Source organism: Dreissena polymorpha, chromosome 11, assembly GCF_020536995.1.
Source record: "Dreissena polymorpha isolate Duluth1 chromosome 11, UMN_Dpol_1.0, whole genome shotgun sequence".
Classification (NCBI taxonomy): domain Eukaryota; kingdom Metazoa; phylum Mollusca; class Bivalvia; order Myida; family Dreissenidae; genus Dreissena; species Dreissena polymorpha.
Window position 1 is genome coordinate 7,101,102 of NC_068365.1, and position 24,077 is coordinate 7,125,178.

Consider the following 24,077-nt stretch of genomic DNA (forward strand, 5'->3'; position numbering starts at 1 on the left):
CTCTAGGTCCAAGCATACCAAAGTTATACCATGAAATAAGAACTTTAACATTTTCGAGCACGCCGCCACCCCGCCCGCCCGCCCGCCCCCCCCGCCCCGCCCGACAACATCAATCTATAAGCCGAGATTTTTTCGAAAAAAATCCGGCTAAAAATGTTATTATTGTGCTAATTACAAAATGTACAAGCAAAACTTTATGCACTTTACTTTCAATATTTACAACTTGAAACACACAAATTACTGATAAATATATATGTATTGTACAGTAAAATTTATTCAGTAAAAAGTAAAAAAATGTTGCATAGTCAGTGGAACACAATAGCCTACACAAGTCCACTTGAGTTTTCATTATAATTCTTTTTTTTATATTATACTCTAACACAACATTTTCCAATGTCTGTAAAATATATTGAACAACAAGATCATTGCAGCGGCCTAACAGCCCTGTGACAACAATTAACTGTGAACTGTCTGTCCGCTGGTCTAACGTGTGCTGATTTCCCTACTGAAGTGAATATATTAACCCTTTGCATGCTGGGAAATTTGTCGTCTGCTCAAATGTCGTCTGCTGAATTTCTAAAATTAGCATTTTCTTCTATTTTTTTTCAAAGAATACTATAAGAATAGCAAACAGTTTGGATCCTGATGAGACGCCATGTTCTGTGGCGTCTCATCTGGATCCAAACTGTTTGCAAAGGCCTTCAAAATTCGGTTCCAGCACTGAAAGAGTTAATATACATTGAATTATTCAATGGTGAGGTATGCAATTTCCGACGGTAACATAAGCAAAATCATGTTGCCAAAGGTAGCAACGTAACATGAAATGCAATGGACGTATATGGACCTTAGCCTTTCATTTACATGAAATTATCTAACAATTAATGGGCTGCATATGCTTACCCAAGACATAAATAACAAGTGAAACAAGCAATGGGTAATAACTCTCCTTGTCTTCTTTGATGTATTTATATATATATGATGTCTATTTGTATATCCATTTAGGTTACTGGTATATAGACACGATATTGAACTTGATGCAAAACAAACATACATTAATGCTATCCTTTGTAATCTATCTGTGCACTATGTGACAAAAACAACAACATGTAATTCCATTTTAAAATGGTTGGATTTATTAACATTTCTGATTGATTGATTAATAAATTAAAAGCATCAACAATTATGCCGAGTATAATAAAAGTGTAACAGCAGTGTATATTGCTATTTGTGAAATTTTCTAATATGGCACATTTTTGAAGACCATACCAAGAGGTCAAAATATTGAATGTTTAACTGTACATTTAAATACTAAAGTCATCATTACTAATATTACACACATTTGCTGCTTTCATAAATTTCAGGCATTTGCATCAGTACCAAGGGAATTTGCAACAAAAACAAACAAATATTAGACATGTGCAACTTTTGCAAATAAAGTAGATCCTGCTTGTAAATCAAGATACATGAAAATAATAGGGAAACAACAAACAAATTATCATCCCTCGGTGTTTTTTTTATGGCAATTTCGGGGCCAATATTCGGCCGAATTCCCCTCAAAAAAGAGTATATATTTTTCCCCCATTTGGTAAAAAATCCCCTCCAGATGTTAACATTTTTTTTTTATGTCCCCCACTATAGTAGTGGGGGACATATTGTTTTTGCCCTGTCTGTCTGTTGGTCCGTTGGTCTGTTGGTCTGTTTGCGCCAACTTTAACATTTTGCAATAACTTTTGCTACATTGAAGATAGCAACTTCATATTTGGCATGCATGTGTATCTCATGAAGCTTCACATTTTGAGTGGTGAAAGGTCAAGGTCAAGATCATCCTTCAAGGTCAGAGGTCAAATATATGTGGCCAAAATCTCTCATTTTATGAATACTTTTGCAATTGAAGATAGCAACTTGATATTTGGCATGCATGTGTATCTCATGGAGCTGCACATTTTGAGTGGTGAAAGGTCAAGGTCAAGGTCATCCTTCAAGGTCAGAGGTCAAATATATGTGGCCCAAATCGCTTATTTTATAAATACTTTTGCAATATTGAAGATAGCAACTTGATATTTGGCATGCATGTGTATCTCATGGAGCTGCACATTTTGAGTGGTGAAAGGTCAAGGTCATCCTTCACAAGGTCAAGGTCATCCTACAAGGTCAAACGTCATATAGGGGGACATTGTGTTTCACAAACACATCTTGTTTTGTTTTTTTTACAAAGAACTGTTTCATAATCATGATAAATATATCTTAAATTTATTTCATAAATAACTAACAAAGTATATAACTATAATTTATATGATTTTTAATTATTAAGAAGTGTTATATTAAATTAGATTAGATTTTCCCAAATCAGTGGACTTTTCACATGAATTGCATTTTTTTACCAAAATGGCCAGGAAAAGGCCTGATGTATCTATATTGTGTCAATATTTGTTGATAAAAACATTCCAATTTGGTCCATTTTATTGATAAAAAATGCTCAAATTTGCCATTTAATCGATTTAAAAAACTCAATTAGACTCAAAATGGCTAAGAAAACTGAGACTGTGCATGTAGGCTGAACTGTCTGAAACTAATGTTGAAAACATCATTGATATATATTTCAGAAAAAGGACAGAGACATTCTGCTGTGAATATTATATTCATACAAACATGTGTATTTATATAATAAACATCATTACATGTAAAAGAGTGAATTTTTAATTTTCCCCTTTTCCTAAAAAACGACACATTTTTTCCCCTTTGGACGGGCCCCGCCACCATTCCCCTATAAGTGAAAAAAAACACTGTCCCCATTTACTCTTATCCCATCATCATCCACATTAACTCTGGTCCCATCACTATCTCCATAAACTCTTATGTCATTATCATTCCCATTTACTCTTATCCCATCATCATCCACATTAACTCTAGTCCCATCACTATCTCCATAAACTCTTATGTCATTATCATTCCCATTTACTCTTATCCCATCATCATCCACATTAACTCTAGTCCCATCACTATCTCCATAAACTCTTATGTCATTATCATCCCCATTAACTCTTATCCCATCTGAACAACTCTGATAATTTACATCATGACAATGCCAGTTTTCCCTTACAACAGAGTCAGCTGTGTGTTCCCAGGCACTGGAATTGGTTTCATTATGTAATGGTTGAGCATTGTCAGGCTCATTTTTAACATCTTGCCTGATATGTGTATCCCTTGTTGTTCCTGAGACCTTGTCATTCCCATTCTGTGTGTTGGCACCTGTACCTTGAGCACTGACTTTATCACAGACCACACTGTTGCTTAAACTTGCAGAATGAGAACTGGAATGATGGATTTTAGTTTTTGTTGAGATGTGCAACTGTTCGAGTTTTTTGCGAAAGAATTTCTGGTCATCCAGACCACATCCCAGCAGTTTGGACTGAAATCGGGAGTCCACATGGGAGCTGACTGGGTCTGCCAGCGAAGCATTTAAATATGACTCCAAAACTTCAAAATGACTGTGAGGATCGTGTTTGCACTTTTGTGCCAGGTCCTGTAGGATGCTGTTCACATTTTTGTAGGCATTTTCCTGGCTTTCATCCCTGGGTATGGAAACAGACACGTCAACTGTCAGACATCGTATAATCAGACGCTCTGTGTGAAACTCCAGATCTTCACGAAAACCTGAAATTGTAAATAACCCAAATGGTAAAGTTACAATTTATCAATCTGAAGTGACTTCTTTTTTTAATATTTTACACACAAAAAACAATAAATAATTCTGAAACTTTATTGAAAAACAACATTATATCTTTCAGGAGGTTTGCATCATAAGATAGTTTTCATTATATAATACCCCTCTCCCCCCCCCCCCCACCCTAGTAACCAACATAATTTAACAATGAGGTGAAGTAAGAAGAAATTTCCCTTTTAAACAACAAATTTCACCAGTTAACACCACTAATCTTCAAACCATTAAAGGGATCTTTTCACGCTTTGGTAAATTGACAAAATTGAAAAAAGTTGTTTCAGATTCGCAAATTTTCGTTTTAGTTATGATATTTGTGAGGAAACAGTAATACTGAACATTCACCATGGTCTAATATAGCCATTATATGCATCTTTTGACGATTTTAAAACCTAAAAATTATAAAGCGTTGCAACGCTAAACGATTGAATAATTTGGAGAGTTCTGTTTTTGTCGTTAAATTTTGTGAAACTACGAAGATTGCTTATATAAGGTATAAAATACTTCAAATATATGTACTTGGCGGAATAGCTCAGTAGGCTAAAGCGTTTTTACTTCAGGACTCTGGCAGGACTCCTGGGGTCACTGGTTCGAAACCTGGTCCGGGCAATGTTCTTTTCCTTTTTTTAATTTTATTCTTGATTTTTTACTGGAGCTTTTACGATCCAATGTTTACATTTATCGATATAAAGCATTTAATGAATAAGTTAAAAAATGCCAAAATCTGTGAAAAGGCCCCTTTAAATTGGTCGACATGCAAATCGTACAGAGTTTATGTACAAACATGTGTATATAAAGATGTTTTGATTTGCTATGATGTGATTTTTATGAATTTCACAATATGAATACATACACAGGGCTCTCAAAAATGCTTAATGAAGAGTATTTCTATGCATAAATTTGACAAAAGCTGCCTATCGCAAACCAATCGAGATTGCCTGGGACAAACATTTATGCAAGACTGCCCAAAACACCATTAAACATTGCTTTATATTGCCATGCATTTAATCTTAATTTAAATTTGCTCATCCATCTGTTCTTAAAATTTTATCTGAACAGTGACTGCTCTGCGCATATCGTGTTACCTGCTTTGTGCATTTTCAATGCCATAACCCTTTCCTATAATTCACTGTAAACTACATTTATGAAAAAATGGCCTACTTTTAGTGTGTATGAAATTGTTAAAAACATTTCTCATCAATATTTGCCAGACTTTAAAAAAAAATGAATTTGTGGTATTACAAGGTTATCGGATGTTTATACTTAACTTTTCAAAACTTTGAAAAATTGAGTCTTGAAGATAGTGAAATGAAGAGCTACCCTAGGCGCTAACGAGAGTCAGACCACAAAACCTTGTGAGCCTTTATAGAGGACAGGTTAACACCCCACCATACTGTGCTGGTCCGGCGCTACCATGGCTGTATATGCACAAAAACCTATACCCTCAATAGTACCTTATACTATACAGTGTTTTTTTTTCACCTATAGGGGAATGGTGGCGGGGCCCGTCCAAAGGGGAAAAATGCGTCGTTTTTTAGGAAAAGGGAAAACTTAAGAAGTCATTCTTTTATATGTAATGATATTTATTATATGAATACACATGTATGTATGAATGTAATATTCACAGCTGAATGCCTCTGTTCTTTTTCTTAAATATATATCAATGATTTGTTCAACATTAGTTTCAGTCAGTTCAGCCGTCATGCACAGTATCAGTTTTCCAAGCTAATTAGAGTCTAATTGGGATTTTTTTAATCAATAAAATGGCAAATTTGAGAATTTTTTATAAATGAAATTGGCCAAATTGGAATGTTTTTATCAACAAAAATTTGTCACAATATAGATACATCAGGCCTTTTCTTGGCCATTTTGGAAAAAAAATTAATTCATGAAGACCACTGATTTGGGAAAACCTAATTTAATATAACTCTTTATAATAATAATTTTTTTTTATTAATTATAGTTATATACCTTGTTAGATGTTTATAAAATGAATTTGAGATATATATACATCATGAGGCAGTTTTTTCAAAAAAAATGGGGGAAAAAATATACTATTTTTGAGGGGAATATCGGCCCCCAAATTGCCATTAAAAAAACACTGCTATATAGGGGTATATTTTTTTATTATTTAGCCATTAGATTAGCTTTATGGATAGAATTTCAAACTCCTGTGGTATATGGCATAAAAGCGATTGACGTTGGTCTCGAATGTGTAAATATTGACATCCCAGTGATCCACGTCAGCATGCTTCCAAACACTGATACATTTTAAAACCAGCATGCTCAGACATTAACTTACATACTTGCAACACAGGAGATACACAGGGCTATAGATAACTTTTGGGGTTATTTGGTAATTCACCCCCTGTTTTTGACAACAATAGGGTTTTTGTAAATTCAATAGAGTTTTAGCAAAAATTTTCACCCCCTACTTTTGAGCTTAATTGGGGTTTTCACCCCCGGTTTTTTAACTCAATTAGGTAATTTAGGGAATGACATATATAATATAATAAAAATATACTAAGGTTATTATATTATTTATACAAATGGAAATCGAAAAGGTACATGTACAAAGCAACAAACAATTACTGAATTGCTGATCAAAGTTCATTCATTTTTGCATTGAATAAGACTGAGTTCGTGAAAATCGCTGCTCAATTGATGAAGTTATGGCTGTTCAAAGCGATGCACCGAGTTTTTGGGGCATTGTGAGTTGAATACATTGAAAATGAAAGTAGAAATCGGACGTGTCTACAAATAATTACAATTATACCCCAAAGATTGATAACCGCTGGAAAGACTGCCTTCTTTTCTTCATAGGACGGCATATAAACTATCTGGTACATTTTTGTACGGAAAGGTTGTTGAATTAAAATGCATTTTGTGTGATGTTTGCGTACGAATAAATTTTAACAAATTTGTTGTGTCTTTTTCTTTGAATTAAAACGGTACAATATCACCGTACTATCGGTTTATGAAAGCGAATCCACTTTTAGACTTGTACGGACGTGACGTCAACGGCACTTGACAAGTTTTATTTACTGAATGATCGAGATGCATGAGTAAACAATTATACTAGCGTTGATAGTCATTGCTTTAGTTTAATAACAATATGAAATTAAATCAATCTATAAGATATTATTCTGTATTATTCAATGCAAGTTAATTCTGTTATTATGCTTAGTTAATGGCAATGAGCATTTGTTTAACACTGTATGCAAACGACTGGGTGGTGTAACGACGTAGCAATACTACCAACTGACAAACCATCTTAAAATTGTGATCCGAATTCAACGGTCACCTGTGGACAACGGTCACTTTGGTCATTTCCCTTCACTGACCGCTGAATTCAGGTTTGACTGTACATCAATTGGTTTATGGTTTTGCGTGTGATTAAATAAAATTTGATACTAAATTTATAAAACCACATCAGCCTGATCAGGGATACACATGATACAGTATAAGGAATTCATTATTATAATGTGTGGACGCTCTCTAGATTGTTTGAGAAAACCCCAATGTTCTATATAAAAAAGTATTCAAAGACCACAATCGTCAAAATGTTAGTTTCGTATATGATCCAGGATTCCCGCACTGGTTTCACCTTGTTAACTGATCTGGCGATCGCGCTGATAGGTCGCGAAAACACATGCTATCATTACCTTCTGGAATGTTCTGAAGTGATAAGTTATCTTGCAAATCCTGCAACATTGACAGGAGATTTTCTTTTTCGCTTTGAATTTCATGAGCTTTTTCTCTCAGTGACTCAACTCTTTTTTCCACAGAGAGAAGAACTTTCTGTAAATTATTTTCCTTGTCGTAACTGTCTGCCATTTTGTAAACACTGTTAACTTCCGTATGGAAAGTTGATACGGTAAACTGTTTGCCTTCATAAATCCAACATCAGCACATATGATTATGTGCGGCCGCATGGTCTAGGGGTATGATTCTCGCTTTGGGTGCGAGAGGTCCCGGGTTCAAATCCCGGTGCGGCCCTCTACTTTTATTGTTTTAATTTAGCGATCATTAAAAAAAAATGGATATTACAGGTTGCACGTGTAAGTCGAATAATGTCAAAACATTTCATGTTTCAAACAAACATGACTTAGACGCTGAAATGATGTAAGTAATGTTTCGACATAAAACAATGCAATCATCATCATCAATCCCGGGGTGGCCGTTGGGGGGAAATGAGGGACGACGATACAGAAATACTCGGTTTACAGTCAAAACGGCCTCAAGTCAAAACGGCCCCTAGTCAAAATGACCGAAAACTTGGTCAAAACGGCCCCAAATTTGGTCAAAACGGCCCCACTTTGTACAAAACGGCCTCATAGACAGTTTTTAAGTTGGTCAAAACGGCCCCACATTTGGTCAAAACGGCCCCATATTTAGTCAAAACGGCCCCACAGATATTCAAAACGGCCCCACATTTAGTCAAAACGGCCCCACAGATAGTCAAAACGAAATCGAAAATCAGAAGAAAAAATATATATGAAATGTACTTCTGTTATTTTCTTAGTTAAGTCTGCAATTACAACTTTAAAGGATTTCGTTTATTTTACGTACATACAAACATATCATACAAATATTGATTGCGCCTTATTTTATAATAATTCTAAATTGTTTAACTCACAAATAACTGATTGCGTCGGTTCTTAATTGAAAATAATTTGTTTGTCGGCGAGAATGAGCGTAAGTTAATTACGACAATAAATTATGTATCTTTGAGAAATTAGACTAATTGTAAATATACTATAATTATCACAGTTTTATCACAATCAAAAGGTTAATGATAACTTGTGATCTTATTTGCAGTTTTAATTGAAGTTAACTTAAAAGGAATTAAAGGTGCTTTAGATGTATTGTTTAAAGCAAACTGTTGAGCATAATCTGCATAAGTGTTAATAATATTCTCTAAATCAATTATTTCCCGATCATATAAATATCGGCGAAAGAGCATGTAGTTCATTATTATGATCTATTTGTTTCTATACGGATATATTTGAGTGTATAATTGTGCAATGGAGGATAAGTGTATTGAGTGTGATTTATCAGTTCGACCGCGTCAACAGGGAATTTCATGCGACCTTTGTGAGAGATGGCAACACCGAACATGCAATTTAGGTAAGCGAATATCAATTATATCAGTTGATATTTAGATTTTCAATAAATGTACAGCTCTACATATGTGTATTAGTTATGTTTCATATCTTTTTATATTGAGCATAGTAATAAGAAATAATATTAATTTATTACGACGTTCATATGACAATATTTAATTAAATTATTCTGTATTAAACGTATTCTTGATGCGGTAATATGTATCTAGTCTTGACGAATTATTTCGTTATCTGTTGTTTGTAATGATCAAATCTATTTCGACGGAATTTAAGGTCTCCGTGGTGAGTTTTTGGACGTTTTCCAAAAAGGGTGCTTAATGAAATACATTTACATATTGATTATAACTTTTTTGCCAAAATTTACAAATACTTTTAAACGAGGCTATAAATAATGGACTGTTTATGTATTATTAAATAAAATGTTAATATGTTTTCGTATATCTTTGTAAATTGTGCATATTAATAAGAAATGATATTCATTTTCTACGACATTCAGCATACAAAGTTTAAATTGTCCAGATAGTGTTCTGTATTAAACGTATTCTTGATGCTGCAATATGTTTCTAGTCTTGACGAATTAATTATTTCATTGTATCAGTATTGTTTGTAATAATAAAATATATTTAAATATACGGTACCTGTAACGGGTAACGGAAAAGTAGCACTGGATTTGGATTCAGCGAGACCAAATGATATAGATTTAATGTCTTATTGTTCTATTTCGACGGCATTTAAGGTCTCCGTAGCGAGTTTTTAGACGTTTTCCATGAAGGGTGCTTAAGAGAAAGACTCATTTGTGCATGATATTATTTTTAACAAATATTTAAATATGTGCAATTTTCGTATGGCAGATAAGAGGTACCGTCCTAATTCGCCATATAATGTGTACACATTTTTTTCCTGAATCTTTTCCCAAGATTTTAAGATTTCACCAGAATAGTGACATGTCATTTATTTTCTGAACGGGTGTTTCCCATGGCAAAACCTCTTGTTCCTCCATACAGTTTCGTAAAGCATCGCCCCAGATAAGCCTGTGAAGTAAGCACAGGCTTATAAGAAAGGACACTTTCCGTCTAGACTGGATTTTGTTTAGAAAAGACTCTCTTTAATCGAAAAAATTCCATAAAAGCGGAATGTGTCGTCCCTGATTAGCCTACATGTATACGGACTATACAGGCTATTCTGGGATAAAACTTAACGTACATGCATTAAGCACAATTTTGCCAGAGTCCTGTCTTATCATAATCATATTAACGTATGGCATTGCATTAATACAATTTCTTTTCCAATTGTTGTGAAATTGGACTTTGAGAGACTAATTCTGAAAGAAATTATTTAATAAATACTTAATATTTTGTATATCATGTGGAGGGAGATGCACTTGACTCTCACGCACATTTTGACTTTGCAAATAAAAATAGCAGTATATATTGAATGAAAACAAATAAAAATAATGAATAAAATTTACTACAATGTGCATTAATGGTGATTATTTTATTATTATTGTACTTCCTTGTATACACATATTGAATTAAAACACCAGTGATTGTTCTTATCTTGGGTGTCTGCAAAACTTTGACTTTATTAATAATAAATTGCAAAACTGTGACTTTATTAATAATAATCAGTTTTGGGGAACTTGGCAAAAATTCGGTTTTTATTTCAAAAGACAATCAATATTTGCCTAAACCACTCTATCCAAGATATCTAAAATTTCATTTTTTCATTACTACAAGAAACAGCATAAATAATAAAACAGCCAGAAGGTAACACTGTTGAGTAAAGTAACAAATACTGAATATTTAAACTTCAAAAAGCTTTGTTACATCCTTCATTGTTCAAGTCAATACCTTTTAAGCAATATTGTTATCATCTTTAAATATTAACTATTTGGGCTTCACTCACTTTGGCATAAATAAACAGTATTAAACAAGACTGATTATAAGTAACTAATATGCATTTACTCTTATTCCATCACAATCTCCGTGAACCCTAGTTCCATTTTCATCCGGATTCAGTCTTATCACTCTTATCCCATCGTCATCCCCATTTTCTCGTATCCCATCAGCATCCACACGAACTCTTATCCCATCAGCATCCACATTAACTCTTATCCCATCATCATCCCCATTTACTCTTATCCCATCATCATCAACTTTAACTCTGGTCCCATCACTATCTCCACAAACTCTTATGTCATTATCATCCCCATTTACTCTTATCCCATCATCGTCCACATTAACTCTGGTCCCATCACTATCTCCACAAACTCTTATGTCATTATCAACCCCATTTACTCTTATCCCATCTGAACAACTCTGATAATTTATATCATGACAATGCCAGTTTTCCCTGACCACAGAATCAGCAGTGTGTTCCCTTCCACTGGAATTAGTTTCATTATGTAAAGGTTGAGCATTGTCAGGCTCATTTTTAACATCTTGCCTATGTGTATCCCTTGTTGTTTCTGAGACCTTGTCATTCCCATTCTGTGTGTTGGCACCTGTACCTTGAGCACTCACTTTATCATAGACCACACTCTTGCTTAAACTTGCAGAATGAGAACTGGAATGATGGATTTTAGTTTTTGTTGAGATGTGCAACTGTTCGAGTTTTTTGCGAAAGAATTTCTGGTCATCCAGACCACATCCCAGCAGTTTGGACTGAAATCGGGAGTCCACATGGGAGCTGACTGGGTCTGCCAGCGAAGCATTTAAATATGACTCCAAAACTTCAAAATGACTGTGAGGATCGTGTTTGCACTTTTGTGCCAGGTCCTGTAGGATGCTGTTCACATTTTTGTAGGCATTTTCCTGGCTTTCATCCCTGGGTATGGAAACAGACACGTCAACTGTCAGACATCGTATAATCAGACGCTCTGTGTGAAACTCCAGATCTTCACGAAAACCTGAAATTGTAAATAACCCAAATGGTAAAGTTACAATTTATCAATCTGAAGTGACTTCTTTTTTTAATATTTTACACACAAAAAACAATAAATAATTCTGAAACTTTATTGAAAAACAACATTATATCTTTCAGGAGGTTTGCATCATAAGATAGTTTTCATTATATAATACCCCTCTCCCCCCCACCCTAGTAACCAACATAATTTAACAATGAGGTGAAGTAAGAAGAAATTTCCCTTTTAAACAACAAACAAATTTCACCAGTTAACACCACTATGTTCTATAATCTTCAAACCATTAAAGGGATCTTTTCACGCTTTGGTAAATTGACAAAATTGAAAAAAGTTGTTTCAGATTCGCAAATTTTCGTTTTAGTTATGATATTTGTGAGGAAACAGTAATACTGAACATTTACCATGGTCTAATATAGCCATTATATGCATCTTTTGACGATTTTAAAACCTAAAAATTATAAAGCGTTGCAACGCTAAACGATTGAATAATTTGGAGAGTTCTGTTTTTGTCGTTAAATTTTGTGAAACTACGAAGATTGCTTATATAAGGTATAAAATACTTCAAATATATGTACTTGGCGGAATAGCTCAGTAGGCTAAAGCGTTTTTACTTCAGGACTCTGGCAGGACTCCTGGGGTCACTGGTTCGAAACCTGGTCAGGCAATGTTCTTTTCCTTTTTTTAATGTTATTCTTTATTTTTTACTGGAGCTTTTACGATCCAATGTTTACATTTATCGATATAAAGCATTTAATGAATAAGTTAAAAAATGCCAAAATCTGTGAAAAGGCCCCTTTAAATTGGTCGACATGCAAATCGTACAGAGTTTATGTACAAACATGTGTATATAAAGATGTTTTGATTTGCTATGATGTGATTTTTATGAATTTCACAATATGAATACATACACAGGGCTCTCAAAAATGCTTAATGAAGAGTATTTCTACGCATAAATTTGACAAAGGCTGCCTATCGCAAACCAATCGAGATTGCCTGGGACAAACATTTATGCAAGACTGCCCAAAACACCATTAAACATTGCTTTATATTGCCATGCATTTAATCTTAATTTAAATTTGCTCATCCATCTGTTCTTAAAATTTTATCTGAACAGTGACTGCTCTGCGCATATCGTGTTACCTGCTTTGTGCATTTTCAATGCGATAACCCTTTCCTATAATTCACTGTACACTACATTTATGAAAAAATGGCCTACTTTTAGTGTGTATGAAATTGTTAAAAACATTTCTCATCAATATTTGCCAGACTTTAAAAGAAAATGAATTTGTGGTATTACAAGGTTATCGGATGTTTATACCTAACTTTTCAAAACTTTGAAAAATTGAGTCTTGAAGATAGTGAAATGAAGAGCTACCCTAGGCGCTAACGAGAGTCAGACCACAAAACCTTGTGAGCCTTTATAGAGGACAGGTTAACACCCCACCATACTGTGCTGGTCCGGCGCTACCATGGCTGTATATGCACAAAAACCTATACCCTCAATAGTACCTTATACTATACAGTGTTTTTTTTCACCTATAGGGGAATGGTGGCGGGGCCCGTCCAAAGGGGAAAAACGTTTTTTAGTCGTTTTTTAGGAAAAGGGAAAACTTAAGAAGTCATTCTTTTATATGTAATGATATTTATTATATGAATACACATGTATGTATGAATGTAATATTCACAGCTGAATGCCTCTGTTCTTTTTCTTAAATATATATCAATGATTTGTTAAACAATAGTTTCAGTCAGTTCAGCCGTCATGCACAGTATCAGTTTTCCAAGCTAATTAGAGTCTATTTGGGATTTTTTTAATCAATAAAATGGCAAATTTGAGAATTTTTTATAAATGAAATTGGCCAAATTGGAATGTTTTTATCAACAAATATTGACACAATATAGATACATCAGGCCTTTTCTTGGCCATTTTGGAAAAAAAATTAATTCATGAAGTCCACTGATTTGGGAAAACCTAATTTAATATAACTCTTTATAATAATATTTTTTTTTATTAATTATAGTTATATACCTTGTTAGATGTTTATAAAATGAATTTGAGATATATATACATCATGAGGCAGTTTTTTCAAAAAAAATGGGGGAAAAAATATACTATTTTTGAGGGGAATATCGGCCCCCAAATTGCCATTAAAAAAACACTGCTATATAGGGGTATATTTTTTTATTATTTAGCCATTAGATTAGCTTTATGGATAGAATTTCAAACTCCTGTGGTATATGGCATAAAAGCGATTGACGTTGGTCTCGAATGTGTAAATATTGACATCCCAGTGATCCACGTCAGCATGCTTCCAAACACTGATACATTTTAAAACCAGCATGCTCAGACATTAACTTACATACTTGCAACACAGGAGATACACAGGGCTATAGATAACTTTTGGGGTTATTTGGTAATTCACCCCCTGTTTTTGACAACAATAGGGTTTTTGTAAATTCAATAGTTTTAGCAAAAATTTTCACCCCCTACTTTTGAGCTTAATTGGGGTTTTCACCCCCGGTTTTTTAACTCAATAAGGTAATTTAGGGAATGACATATATAATATAATAAAAATATACTAAGGTTATTATATTATTGATACAAATGGAAATCAAAAAGGTACATGTACATAGCAACAAACAATTACTGAATTGCTGATCAAAGTTCATTCATTTTTGCATTGAATAAGACTGAGTTCGTGAAAATCGCTGCTCAATTGATGAAGTTATGGCTGTTCAAAGCGATGCACCGAGTTTTTGGGGCATTGTGAGTTGAATACATTGAAAATGAAAGTAGAAATCGGACGTGTCTACAAATAATTACAATTATACCCCAAAGATTGATAACCGCTGGAAAGACTGCCTTCTTTTCTTCATAGGACGGCATATAAACTATCTGGTACATTTTTGTACGGAAAGGTTGTTGAATTAAAATGCATTTTGTGTGATGTTTGCGTACGAATAAATTTTAACAAATTTGTTGTGTCTTTTTCTTTGAATTAAAACGGTACAATATCACCGTACTATCGGTTTATGAAAGCGAATCCACTTTTAGACTTGTACGGACGTGACGTCAACGGCACTTGACAAGTTTTATTTACTGAATGATCGAGATGCATGAGTAAACAATTATACTAGCGTTGATAGTCATTGCTTTAGTTTAATAACAATATGAAATTAAATCAATCTATAAGATATTATTCTGTATTATTCAATGCAAGTTAATTCTGTTATTATGCTTAGTTAATGGCAATGAGCATTTGTTTAACACTGTATGCAAACGACTGGGTGGTGTAACGACGTAGCAATACTACCAACTGACAAACCATCTTAAAATTGTGATCCGAATTCAACGGTCACCTGTGGACAACGGTCACTTTGGTCATTTCCCTTCACTGACCGCTGAATTCAGGTTTGACTGTACATCAATTGGTTTATGGTTTTGCGTGTGATTAAATAAAATTTGATACTAAATTTATAAAACCACATCAGCCTGATCAGGGATACACATGATACAGTATAAGGAATTCATTATTATAATGTGTCGACGCTCTCTAGATTGTTTGAGAAAACCCCAATGTTCTATATAAAAAAGTATTCAAAGACCACAATCGTCAAAATGTTAGTTTCGTATATGATCCAGGATTCCCGCACTGGTTTCACCTTGTTAACTGATCTGGCGATCGCGCTGATAGGTCGCGAAAACACATGCTATCATTACCTTCTGGAATGTTCTGAAGTGATAAGTTATCTTGCAAATCCTGCAACATTGACAGGAGATTTTCTTTTTCGCTTTGAATTTCATGAGCTTTTTCTCTCAGTGACTCAACTCTTTTTTCCACAGAGAGAAGAACTTTCTGTAAATTATTTTCCTTGTCGTAACTGTCTGCCATTTTGTAAACACTGTTAACTTCCGTATGGATAGTTGATACGGTAAACTGTTTGCCTTTATAAATCCAACATCAGCACATATGATTATGTGCGGCCGCATGGTCTAGGGGTATGATTCTCGCTTTGGGTGCGAGAGGTCCCGGGTTCAAATCCCGGTGCGGCCCTCTACTTTTATTGTTTTAATTTAGCGATCATTAAAAAAAATGGATATTACAGGTTGCACGTGTAAGTCGAATAATGTCAAAACATTTCATGTTTCAAACAAACATGACTTAGACGCTGAAATGATGTAAGTAATGTTTCGACATAAAACAATGCAATCATCATCATCAATCCCGGGGTGGCCGTTGGGGGGGAAATGAGGGACGACGATACAGAAATACTCGGTTTACAGTCAAAACGGCCTCAAGTCAAAACGGCCCCTAGTCAAAATGACCGAAAACTTGGTCAAAACGGCCCCAAATTTGGTCAAAACGGCCCCACTTTGTACAAAACGGCCTCATAGACAGTTTTTAAGTTGGTCAAAACGGCCCCACATTTGGTCAAAACGGCCCCATATTTAGTCAAAACGGCCCCACAGATAGTCAAAACGGCCCCACATTTAGTCAAAACGGCCCCACAGATAGTCAAAACGAAATCGAAAATCAGAAGAAAAAATATATATGAAATGTACTTCTGTTATTTTCTTAGTTAAGTCTGCAATTACAACTTTAAAGGATTTCGTTTATTTTACGTACATACAAACATATCATACAAATATTGATTGCGCCTTATTTTATAATAATTCTAAATTGTTTAACTCACAAATAACTGATTGCGTCGGTTCTTAATTGAAAATAATTTGTTTGTCGGCGAGAATGAGCGTAAGTTAATTACGACAATAAATTATGTATCTTTGAGAAATTAGACTAATTGTAAATATACTATAATTATCACAGTTTTATCACAATCAAAAGGTTATTGATAACTTGTGATCTTATTTGAAGTCGTAATTGAAGTTAACTTAAAAGGAATTAAAGGTGCTTTAGATGTATTGTTTAAAGCAAACTGTTGAGCATAATCTGCATAAGTGTTAATAATATTCTCTAAATCAATTATTTCCCGATCATATAAATATCGGCGAAAGAGCATGTAGTTCATTATTATGATCTATTTGTTTCTATACGGATATATTTGAGTGTATAATTGTGCAATGGAGGATAAGTGTATTGAGTGTGATTTATCAGTTCGACCGCGTCAACAGGGAATTTCATGCGACCTTTGTGAGAGATGGCAACACCGAACATGCAATTTAGGTAAGCGAATATCAATTATATCAGTTGATATTTAGATTTTCAATAAATGTACAGCTCTACATATGTGTATTAGTTATGTTTCATATCTTTTTATATTGAGCATAGTAATAAGAAATAATATTAATTTATTACGACGTTCATATGACAATATTTAATTAAATTATTCTGTATTAAACGTATTCTTGATGCGGTAATATGTATCTAGTCTTGACGAATTATTTCGTTATCTGTTGTTTGTAATGATCAAATCTATTTCGACGGAATTTAAGGTCTCCGTGGTGAGTTTTTGGACGTTTTCCAAAAAGGGTGCTTAATGAAATACATTTACATATTGATTATAACTTTTTTGCCAAAATTTACAAATACTTTTAAACGAGGCTATAAATAATGGACTGTTTATGTATTATTAAATAAAATGTTAATATGTTTTCGTATATCTTTGTAAATTGTGCATATTAATAAGAAATGATATTCATTTTCTACGACATTCAGCATACAAAGTTTAAATTGTCCAGATAGTGTTCTGTATTAAACGTATTCTTGATGCTGCAATATGTTTCTAGTCTTGACGAATTAATTATTTCATTGTTTCAGTATTGTTTGTAATAATAAAATATATTTAAATATATGGTACCTGTAACGGGTAACGGAAAAGTAGCACTGGATTTGGATTCAGCGAGACCAAATGATATAGATTTAATGTCTTATTGTTCTATTTCGACGGCATTTAAGGTCTCCGTAGCGAGTTTTTAGACGTTTTCCATGAAGGGTGCTTAAGAGAAAGACTCATTTGTGCATGATATTATTTTTAACAAATATTTAAATATGTGCAATTTTCGTATGGCAGATAAGAGGTACCGTCCTAATTCGCCATATAATGTGTACACATTTTTTTCCTGAATCTTTTCCCAAGATTTTAAGATTTCACCAGAATAGTGACATGTCATTTATTTTCTGAACAGGTGTTTCCCATGGCACAAGCTGTTTGCTGCTTGGGAAGAGTAAGTAGAAGATATCAAAATAAAATTTTATTAATGTATTATTTTTTATAAAAGTTTGGTACACCATTTAGGTCTGTTGTGTGCTTCTGAAAGTAATTCATCACTGGGAAGGGGTGTCCACTCTTTAACATTGTCCATCCAGCTTTTCTTCTGACGGCCTCTCTAGTGTGCCCTGGAGAGCAGTCTTGCACTGAGAGTCGTGTCTGGCGACGCGTCCAAACCAAACCAACTTTCGTCGTTTGACGGTTGCCAGTAGGGGCTCTTGTTAACCAACAAGTACGTGTTGCAGTCATGTTCCGGACGTACTCGTTGGTCTTGTGCTCCATGTAGGAGATGCGATGCAATCTTCGGATACATTTATGTTCAAATGTCATGCTTTCTGTGTCCGCGTGAAGGGTGCGATGGAGACTACGAGGGACTTGTAGAGATTGTATTTGGTGGCGAAGCTGATGGGACTGCTCATACTGGGCATCGCTTCGGTCGAAATCGCAATTCTTAAACGGACTTAATGGTACCATCCTGTATAGGGTTGCGCCAAATACTTGAAGCTGGTCACGTGTTGTTGCCTCTCGCCGTAAATGTCTTAAACGTTATTTTTGTATGTCGCAATATCAGGACGGGAAGCATTTTAAGTCGAAGTGATCTTATTGTGTCACTTACTGACGTGTTCTTTGTAATAATACTGTCTCACTAGCCACGAACGAGTTCCATTCACTTCTAAAATACACCCGGATATATGTACACACGTAACTTGGATTGTTGCTCTGTTCTTGGTAACAATAAATCCTTCGTAGTCAGAAATTTCTAACAACGCAGGGTACCATGGCAGCGGAATTTGTCAATTTCATTTCAACTCTAAAAAGCATTACATTAAAAATTATTTATTCAAGCTTTTCATATATAATTAATGTCAATCAGAAAACAACATAGATTCTTATAAGAAAGATCCAGTCTTTCGATGAAATGCATATTGTAAAGGATTAAGATGTTTAACAATCTATTTTTGTTTGTATGTCTAGAGCTTTTCTGGTTTACACATCGACTACAGAATATTATATTCTTTGATACTGCACGTCAAGTGATGGTCTGTTTTAATGCCAGCTTTGTTTTCAGAGATTTTAATGACTTCAAAATGACAAGAACACGAATGCCGAAAGAGTTTTCTTGCGACATTTCGACTCACAATTTGACATTATTTCGAATGAAATCACTGGTCATGTTCATTCATTAAATCAATATACAGAAGAAATGAATAAGGCTTTATTTCACGTAAAGTACGGAAACTAAGTATTCTACATTAGCACAATGGAAGCAGTGGAATTATGATGTCGGTTAGTAGATTTTTCGGGTTTATATTGTTACAATGTCAGTTCTTAAAGCGCTTTGATTGTGAGGACGACACAATCTATAGGGTCATGCGAAAATGGATCTTATGCCTTATGCGGCATGAGTAGCTCAGCTCAGCATGCGCATCCGCGATGTCTGTTCAGTAGCTTCCATTTTCGCTTATGAGACCACGAAACCTTGCGTCATATTATAACTGAAAGCGTAGCTCCTGACTAGACAGGCTGTAAAGGAGATAACTCCTGTGTTTTTCTTTCGTAACTCCGGAGGATTTACCCTTCCTTTCATAGGAGCGAAAATGATTATCGATTACGTTTTATAGTTGCAACATTAATAATTTCACTTTATTTTGTACGTTTTTTTTTAAATTGTTGGTTTTGCACATGAAAAAAATCATATTTTGTACATTTAAGGAAACCAAGATAATGTATTAGTCAGTTGGGTTATATCAACCCATGCGAAAGACAAAAGAATCTTACCGGACATGAGGTCCGATAACTTTTAAAATTAACCGGTCCTCAACAGATTTGACCGGACTTCGTTCTTCTTTACCCAAACAATAGAAAATACCTTTTGTAGAGTTAATTTTTATTATTATGACATTCGTCATGTTTAACAATTCTAAATACAATTTAATTACACGTTAATTAAAACCCTTTCTTTGAAAACATATGGTAAAACGTTAAGAAAGCTTAGTGATTTTTTTTATACATTACAAGTTATTTTAAACAGCAATATGAAACACTAGTCCTCTCAGAGAGGGTAATCACGTGACAATGAAGAAGGCGACGTCCATGCCGAAACAGTTATTTTCGCCGTTTTATACCCTTTATTAGCATTTTTTAATTTTAGATGCCACTCACTTTTCAGCAACATCAGTTAGATAGCGATTAGCGTTTATATCGTAGTAATATTCGCTTTTTATTTCGACTTCAAGTGTGAGCTGTAACAGCCATAGCTTCATCAATTGTGAAGCGATTTCCATTAACTCGGTCTTATTCAACGCAGAAATAATTTCCTTTCTGGAATTGTACATATCTTGCACTATTTTTGCAAATGCTTGGTCAAATTTAAGAAATAACAGATTTCACAACGCGCGCTACCTACTCTTCATTGAACAGGTGTATACGTAAGCTAGATCCTTTTTTCCCACAACCGCCATTTTGTTTCCCCTTTGGGTCATCGCGACGTAATGGGGAGCTTATGGCGACGTTGAAGTTATCCGGATACACTCCCATTGCCCGCTCAACTGCAGATTGCCCTTACCGCCGTATGAGGCTACGTAAACGTTACTTCTCAATCTACGCACATTCCGCGAAAGTCGCCATAGCCAAGGTAGGCGTTTCTGAGAACAATTCGACCTCTAATGTTGTAGCGACCTATGGCTACTAAATCCGGTGTTATGTACAGTTTACCAGTAGTTTCGTCATGCGCTTCGCACTGAAGTTCTTGTTGTTAGCTGTTATATCAATGACAACTTAATGAGACAACTGTTGTGCCAATTGCGCCATCTGAACACGCCCCTTTTCTTCTTTCTTCGCGGTGCTGGATTGTTAATTATTCACTGGCAAAGTTAGTCAAGGCGAAGCAGCTGATCCCGGTACTAATGGTCATGTAGTCATCCAGAGACTTGTTGGAGGATTTGAGCACGTGGATTTTCAGGCGTTCCGGAAGCGAGACGCAGTAAGTGCGCACGTCAAGAACAGTCACGTTCCTGGGACGCGTTTGGAAGTTCACGTGACTTGCATACTCCCCGCTTAAATAAAACAAAAAAAACAAAAAAATTAATTGATTCGGTTAGCTAATATTATATCCACGTTGGGAAACACGTAAACGCATCGAAAGTCGTCGAAATGCGATCTGGTCCCGAATATTCCAGCGCTTCCGGGGTTTCTTTGTTGTCCTTGATTGCGATGTTCTCATTCCTTTTGCACTCACCATGAATCTTTTCAAAGGCTGTTAAGAGTCTGACGCAGGCGCAATCGCAGCCTCGAGCATGGAAGACGTGTTTGCCATTGTATTCGCTATACGCTTCAAGTCTGCAATTATTGCTTTGAGTTCATCTTCATTAGACCTGTGCAAAGAATCGAACTCTTTGTCGAACGCTGTTATATCGTCAAGCAGTCGACAATTTTGAGATTTTCCGGTTTCGTTTGCGAGCGGAGTTCTTTCCCGAGTTTGGACATTTCTAGAATATTCTCGCATCGCCGGTGATGGGAAACGGCGCACGTCGGACAGCACTGCTGCCTGTGATCCATGCAGACGAAAACTAGAAACTGTTCTTCGTGTTCTGAACAAATTTTGTCCTTAATATAGGCGGCGACCGGCTTCGACATGTTGTACTTAGATCTATGATCTCGTGACCGCGCATGATCCTCATTTCGCGATGACTGCTAGTGCACGTGATGCACAGCGCCTCGCGGAAAGATGAGCACCACGTGACTGATAGGGAACGCTTCCGTGTGTTGCGCTTTCGGTCTCCTATTTTTTTAACTGCGCAGCGTCTATTAAAGAATCTATAAGCGAATCTGACGTGCTGCGATTCGCTCATTCTTCTGGTTTCAGTTCCTCTGATGGCGCCTGCGTCGGATCCCCACACATGGGACAAGGGAAGCTGCAGCCCTTCTGCTCGCACGTGAGGATGTGCACGTTGAGACACTTGAGGCAGACCGAATGCAGACACGGGAGGCATTTCGGCGCCTTCATTGTTTTCTTACTAATCGGGCAACATATCAGGGTTTCCTGTAGGCCTGATATGGACGCCGTCGTGCTGAATCCACTGTGACGTCGCGCTTCGATACATTTTATGTTGGCGTAGTATTTCTTACTGGAAGCGTTCCTCGCACTGACCGCACTTGTAACAATTATCACGAATAAAATGAAATTCCTTTCGTTGATGTTAACAATTTTTATTTTTTAATTGCTTAGAATATTTGCTATATAATATTAAATTATCTTTCCTTATCGGAATAAATCGCTTGAAAAGCTTTACAAGTGCTCAATATTGTAAAGAGAAGCAAATAAGCAACACCGGTACTTGGAGACTTAACAACTCGTTAAATAGAAGTTAAAGATCAAATGAAGTCTGTTTATCGTAGAGATATAAAATATCTACCTGTAACTGAATACACTTAATTGTAAAACAAGCCACATTTAAAACAACAGAAATTGAAATGTGGGACATTGGTTGATCCAATACTACATCCAGTCACTTCTGAGTTCATGCAGCTTGATTCAAAAGTAGGCCTAAATATGGGGTCCCATAACACGAATACTTATTTTATGGTAAGTTATCTAAGCTAGTTTACTTTTCGTTTCACGTGAATACACTAATGTCCATTAATAACAGTCAGTTAAAAAATGTATGTGCGTATAAACATGATATTGTAGGCTTATAATCTGCGGTTAGGGGTTCATTTTTTATTAGACTAAAACTCAATATACCTATACCACGTATTCTGAATTTGATCATTAACTGGTAATACTTAGAATGTATATATTTAAAGTATTTTTTAATAATTAAAATAGCGATAAAAAGTTATTATATAAATTTGTCTTATCCGTAATTCGAACCCGAGAAATTTGGAGTAATAATCTATGGATTATCAATAGACGATTCACGGTTTAGAAATGGATATCGTGTTTAAAAGAAATGTTTGTAGAAAACGTATTTTCAAAAAATGCCTGCTGCCTGCCCGCCTGCCGACAACGAATATTTCGTGTGCATAATACCATAACAGTAATGGCACATGTTTAAATACCATATGATTAATAATATTGGGCAATAAGTCATCTGTGCTATCAAACAAATTAATAAGCACAGTCTGTATAAATTGTCGTGGACCTTTCGATACAATTTTTAAGCAGACAAATTAATATCCGTTATATAAATTTAGCCCATCGCATATACTCGCAAAGCTGTTTCCATATTTGTATTTTTTTAATCATTTTATTCATTTAATGTTTTTATCTTTAATGAAGCAAACCTTTACCTTGATTCAAACCCAAGACGTTTAGGAGCAAACCTAACTTGATACATCTGAACCTTTCATTCTTTTGCTATTACTGTGCTATTAACTGTACTATTTACTGTGTACATTTTTTTTTCAAATTTTTGATGACCATTACAAATGCTTTATACTTACATTGATATCGATTGATGAATACCAATACACGAATCTATATCTGTATTGTATTTCATACTCAGAAGTGTTATTTAGCTTGTTTTATAATATTTTTTAAATAATCTTTGACATGTTTTTTTTATAAACTGCGAACACGTCCCTTTAATATATACTTTTCATACAGATTAGTGTGACTACCGGTTATCCTAATAAAGTGACTTTAACAGTACATTAGCATATTCTCCAATATTTAAGATAGCGTAATTATTGCGGTATCAATTTACGTTAACATATAAGTTTTGTAACAAATTCCCTAAATGTTTACTTATTTTATGCAATATTTTTGCAAACATAAATACATTTATAAACAGGTATTTTACACATACTTTACCGAAGTTCTTAACACCTGGTCATAAACGGTGACAGTTGAAATTTATTTCAATTGCACCAATAGTCACAGTGGCTGACAATATCATATTATTCGCTCCATTACTTGTTTCTTTTCAGTGTACCAAAGCAGTGGTTGATGTTCGATGACACAAAAATGACATTTGTATTGAACACGCATGTCGTTATCGCGGCTAAGTAACTCGTTCCAAAGAATCTATAGCAGCTTCCTTCGGCTAAATAACTCGTTTCAGCGACTAGGTAAGTA

The 24,077-nt window shown here is 34.9% G+C and overlaps 1 protein-coding gene and 2 non-coding genes across 6 annotated transcripts; 2 read left to right on the forward strand and 1 right to left on the reverse strand.

Annotated features, from left to right (window-relative positions):
* Positions 1-1,110: 1,110 nt before the first annotated feature.
* LOC127850991 (BAG family molecular chaperone regulator 2-like) lies at positions 1,111-15,729 on the reverse strand. Of its 4 annotated transcripts, XM_052384406.1 has the most exons (3): positions 15,489-15,729; positions 11,319-11,752; positions 1,111-3,220 (listed from the first exon to the last, which is right to left on the reverse strand). In XM_052384406.1, exons 1-3 carry the CDS (start codon positions 15,658-15,660, stop codon positions 2,765-2,767), a joined length of 1,062 nt encoding a protein of 353 aa, XP_052240366.1. In that variant the 5' UTR covers positions 15,661-15,729; the 3' UTR covers positions 1,111-2,764. The 4 variants fall into 4 exon arrangements, with proteins under 4 accessions (XP_052240366.1, XP_052240365.1, XP_052240363.1 ...); XM_052384405.1 differs by lacking the exon at positions 11,319-11,752 and having other exon boundaries at positions 1,111-3,654; positions 15,489-15,725; XM_052384403.1 differs by lacking the exons at positions 11,319-11,752; positions 15,489-15,729 and adding an exon at positions 7,384-7,573 and having other exon boundaries at positions 1,111-3,654.
* Trnap-ugg (transfer RNA proline (anticodon UGG)) lies at positions 7,646-7,717 on the forward strand. The gene has a single exon. It is a non-coding gene; the product is annotated as a tRNA-Pro (tRNA).
* Positions 15,730-15,750: 21 nt separating the features above from the next.
* Trnap-ugg (transfer RNA proline (anticodon UGG)) lies at positions 15,751-15,822 on the forward strand. Its single transcript has one exon. It is a non-coding gene; the product is annotated as a tRNA-Pro (tRNA).
* The last annotated feature ends 8,255 nt before the right edge of the window (positions 15,823-24,077 follow it).